The sequence below is a fragment of the Montipora foliosa genome, chromosome 4 (assembly GCF_036669935.1).
Source record: "Montipora foliosa isolate CH-2021 chromosome 4, ASM3666993v2, whole genome shotgun sequence".
Lineage (NCBI taxonomy): Eukaryota > Metazoa > Cnidaria > Anthozoa > Scleractinia > Acroporidae > Montipora > Montipora foliosa.
The window spans coordinates 36,754,093-36,759,092 of NC_090872.1; the positions used below are offsets into that span (position 1 = coordinate 36,754,093).

At 44.2% G+C, this 5,000-nt stretch overlaps 1 protein-coding gene across 1 annotated transcript in view; it reads left to right on the plus strand.

Annotated features, from left to right (window-relative positions):
* Positions 1–1,110, plus strand: part of LOC138000732 (E3 ubiquitin ligase Rnf121-like) — a 17,234-nt gene extending 16,124 nt beyond the window's left edge. Inside the window, exon 8 of the mRNA XM_068847356.1 lies at positions 948–1,110. Coding sequence (XP_068703457.1) covers positions 948–1,068 — 121 coding nt within the window. The 3' untranslated portion in view covers positions 1,069–1,110. The remainder of the gene's footprint in view (positions 1–947) is intronic.
* The last annotated feature ends 3,890 nt before the right edge of the window (positions 1,111–5,000 follow it).

The window sequence follows — 5,000 nt, forward strand, 5'->3', positions numbered from 1 at the left end:
TCTTGATATCATTTGGCCTTGTTTATTGATAATAATGATAATGACATGACGTTTTGAGGGAATTATTGTTTATTTGCGCCCTTGTAATGTCATTTGCGGCCCGAGAGCGAAACCCGGTAAGTCTCGTAGTCAAGAGTAACAGGAACTCGCTGCAAGCTCTTCCTTGACAGCTCTGTTGTGACTGGATACAATATGGGCCAGCATCACAAAAATGTGGATTCTTGTGTGACCTTATTCAAGCTTATCTCTTTACAGTTCTATTGTGACTTATTAGAGAGGAGGTAGAAATTTCCCAAATTTCGATTCACTGCAAAAAGTGCGTAATACTTGGAGTTTCTTTTTATGAATATTTTGCACCGTGAATTAACATCTGTATAAATGTAGTTTGTAGCCTGTTGCTTTTGAACGAGTCCAGTACAGAAGTACATGCATTGACTTTGCATTATATTGTTAAATGCAATATGTTAGCGATTTTCTCTAATTGTGCAAAAAATGCCAAAATCGCGGCTCTTGTCGGGCACTTGTCTTCTCTATCTTTTCAGCCTTGTGCGAATTTGGCGATTTCCCAAATTGCACAAATCGCGAGTCCTGGTTGGGGACTTGTATTCCCTTTTTCAGCTTTTACGTTTTTTGCGATTTGTCGCAAAATTTGCAGTTTTCGTAAAAATCGCGAGTTCTAGTTGGGGACTCGTCGTCTTTTCAGCTTTTACGATTTTTGCGAAAAATTGCAATTTTTGCAGCTGCGTACAAACCTGGATATAAGTGAAATATATAAGGATGTCGACAGAATTTCAAACGAAGTCATGATGTCGCATCCGCCACACCTTTCTGTAGTAGCAGTTGAACAGTGAGTGAAGGTAACTGGGATTGTTAGTTGTAAATTATTTGTGGCATTAATGGTTATCTTAACCTTGGCAATTTTATGAATATCCTTGACTTACCCCAAGATGGGAGCGCCCTCACGTTCTATTCGGGCAGTTGCTGGATTGGATCCGATACTTAGTGGTGTGGCAACCAGTAATAATTGTGCTAGTTCAGACAATAATATATCTTTTAGGACTAGAGTAGTTATGAAGCTGTTATTTAAGATTAAATAAATTTTTTGGATGAGATTGGTGAGACACTTAGTGACTTGTACAGCATCATGATGATGATAAATCTTTATTCGTAAGTTACGCAGGCATAAACTTGCACGTATACGTGCAAGTTTACAAGACAATAAGAAGAAGAATTATCAATAAAATACAACTGGCATTAAATGAAGATTAAAAGACATGTATTTACAAAGTAACGCTTAAAGCGCTCCCGTGCGATTGCGTGGTAGTACATAATCATGACTACGTTGGCTTAAAGATTGATATGTACGTTTACTCCGCAGAAGATCCCTCAACCAACGAGTTTCTGTACTTTTTCCCAATAGTTGTTTATCCCTCGCTAGAACTATAGTAGGCTATATGGGCCTTCAAGTACCTTTTGACGGTTGGAATTGGAGCGTTCTGATTGGTGGATTCAAATTTTTGCGGGAAATTCAAACGTACGTTAGGGAGGAAATTCGAAATTCAAACAATTCGTCATTCGTCAGAGATCACGGGTATTTAAGGCCTGACCTAAAAAGGTCATCAGACCGGATGAGAGGGAGGGGGGGGGGGGTACGCCCAAAATTTATAGTCCCCATATGAGAAGACTTAAGGTGATGGGGGAATGGGGAGGGGGGTTTCGCCCAAAATTTATAGTTCCCATCTGTCATCAAGTGGGAAGACGTAGGGATGGGGGATACCCCCCAAGGAAAGGTGTCCTGTCACGATCTTAGTGGACCTGATGCGTCCTAAAGGCCAGAAAGAGTGGTTTGGAGCTTATTTCTGAGTTTGTCGAGATCCTGACCAAAGGGCAAAAGAGATGACTCGTCGAATTAAGAGATTTGGACAAGAAAGTAGCAGAAGGAAAAAAAGGTGGCAGAAGAAAGCCAATGTGTCATCTGCTTGTCCATCATCGAAACTGACCCCCCCTCTCTAGCCATCCTCGCTACCATCGCACAACATAGTCATCCTCGCTACCATCGTAGTCTGTACCCGTGGACCAACAAGTATGCCGTGTATCCTGTGGGTCACCCCGAATTCATCTACAATCCCGACACGACAGACCTCTTGGAGTAGTTTGGTTTGGCTATCTGCACCGTGCTACCACCCACGAGACTCATCCATCCAGTGTTACCTTACCGATGCGGCGGTAAGCTCACCTTCCCTCTTTCCCGTACGTGCGTGGAAAAGGACATTGACAAGGGTCTGCACGACAAATCTCTCGTGTGTACTCACACGGATGCAGAGCTTGCTCTGACCTGGACCTGGTGTACCCCCGAGTTGGACAAGGCAGTGGATTCGAAGAAACAAAGCCTCTTCGAATCGTATGTCGATCATTGGCTAAAATTCAAGGTGGTTGGCCTTCGGGTCCCGCTCGCGACCCTAACCATCCCGACCTTTTCAGATGTTCATGGATTCGGACCAACACGATGTGCGCTACATCATCTCTCTGGACGAACACTGGGTGGAAGTCCACTACAAAGCGCAGGCCGAGTGTGAAGACTTGAACGTCAACACCAACACGTTCGTGGCTGCCTTTACCACCTGCTGGGCACGACCCCATCTGTACGAGGCTCGAACGTCTCGACAAACGGGTCCTTTACATCGACACAGATTCCATCACCGGTGTGAGTCGCCCTGGTGAAGCCGACGAAATGACGGGAACTCGTCTCGGTGAGTTCACGACCGAACTTGGTAACCAGCAGTTCATTCTGTTCGGGCAGCCCTAAAAATTACGGCTATCAGTGCAAAGTCAAAGGACATTCACTCAATGTCGAGGGTAAAGCCCAACTCAATTACCAAGTTTTGCGACAAAACACGCTCGACGAACTGCGTCGTCCCTTGGACACACCTTGGAAAACCGTCATCCATCAAGCCCGGAAAATCGTACGACGCTCCAAAGAACATTCTCTTCACACTCAACCAGCACAAAAGAACTATCAGTTGGTCTAAACAAACACGTCCTTCGACCTGGTACCGCCATCACGTACCCTTCCGGATACAGACTCACCGAGGAGGATTCATTCACAGACGATCGTCGTGGTTACTCTAGTCGATCTCGATGAGGAGGATTGAGACTTTGGCTTCACCCAGAAGACAAAGTTGCAGGTTGCGCGTACGGGGTGTCAACTTTTGTGCGTGGACTGAGTAGGGACACTACGGAACTGAGGTGGCTTTAAGGAGACTCTACTCGGATGTGACCGGTGGGATGACTGTGTTCTGGATCCCCTCATTTTCCGGCCACATCCAAATCAGCCTTATCGTAATAAACTAGGGTGCGTGTGCTGGGCACCGTCTTCTTCTTGACCCATGTGACGTCATTGTTTGAATTTTGAATTTCTTGGCCGTTATCTTTTTATTTCAACATGGTTACGTCAAACACCCCAACCTGTTTCCTGAGGGTTCGCAGCAACGAAGGTGTCACGTGTCTGTGACGTCTTCCTTTTAGATTTGAATTTTCCACCTAACGTAGGTTTGAATTTCCCGCAAAAATTTGAATCCACCAATCAGAACGCTCCAATCCCAACCGTTAAAAGGTACGTGAAGGCCCATATAGCACTACCAACTATATCGCTGCTGGCCTGTTCCAGGCTCCCAGATGATCGGGAAAACGAAAACAACTGCTTAGGAAAAGCGAGTGGGGACTTGGGTCGAGGCGAGGCGCCTCGCCTCCACCCATGCCCCCACTCATTTTTCGCAGGCATTTTTTTTCTCTTTCCCCACTATCTGGGAGCTTGGAACAGGCTATATCGCTGCTTAACATACGCTTATTGGTGTAGCCATATTTCCATGCTCGCTTGCATAGCGGGGTCTTTAACATCATAAGTGCATGCCCATACTTCCATGATTAAGCTATGAAATAAGCTTGTAAGCTCAAGTGTATCCATAGTACTTAACGAACGGTACCGAACGGTTAGTGCGAAGTCTTGCACGTACGAGCACGTACGGTGAAAACAAGAAGTGGCCTTGGTCCAGAGCGCTGATCAACAGGATTTGTTTCAATATCATTTGCCAATCTTAAAAGCAAAGGAAATAAAAGCGACAAAGGCACGTTTGAGTAAACCAAAGGCTCACATAGTAATGTAATTGTCATAAACGTGCTTGTTGTTGTAAACTAGGCATGTAGATTCCCTCCAGATAAATATAAGCAACAAAATAGACCAAAACTTCCCTTTCATACGTAGCGAAAATTCTTTACCTTTCACAAGTTGTTGTGCAGCCCGTACATCCATCTGTACAATGTGAACTTCCACATTAAAGCGACATCAAAATAGCGGACTGATCCGCTAAGAACGAGACACGCGACTTACCCTTTTCTCGCCGTCGACGATTTCGGATATCGACCACACATTATCTTTAGGGGAATAGGTCAGCGACATTTCCCAGTTCGTTCTCAAAAGACCAGAGTTTTGAAGCAAGCAACCGTGGACAATCTTCCTGTCGGTGTACGTTGGATCAGTGGCTTGATCTGAGCGGCGTAATTACAAGTTTAGAAACTAAATGTTTTAAGCAAGAGCCGATACAACGTAGATTTGATTTTAGTGGTGTACTATATTTCGGCTGCCCAAACCAGCCTTCTTCAGGTACAATGAGAGTTTACATCAAAGGAGCTAGGTCACGCTATTTTAGGTAATTTTGTTTCATTTTGTTAATTATGAGCTCTAAACGTTAAATTGGCGGAGCAAGAGTCTTTCATTTGCAAAATCACGGCCACATAACAACTGAGAATGATTTTCCAGCTTTGTAAGTGACATTTTGATCTAGATTGATATAAATTTGAAAAAAGGTGGGCCGACCTTTTTTCAAATTTACCCAAATTCAATCCACTTCAATCCTCTCCAGTTTTGTCCATCCATGTCCCTTCTTGGCTTCCCTGTGTTTTGTTTCAGTTCTTCTATAGTTTTGAACAGTTATTTTGATATT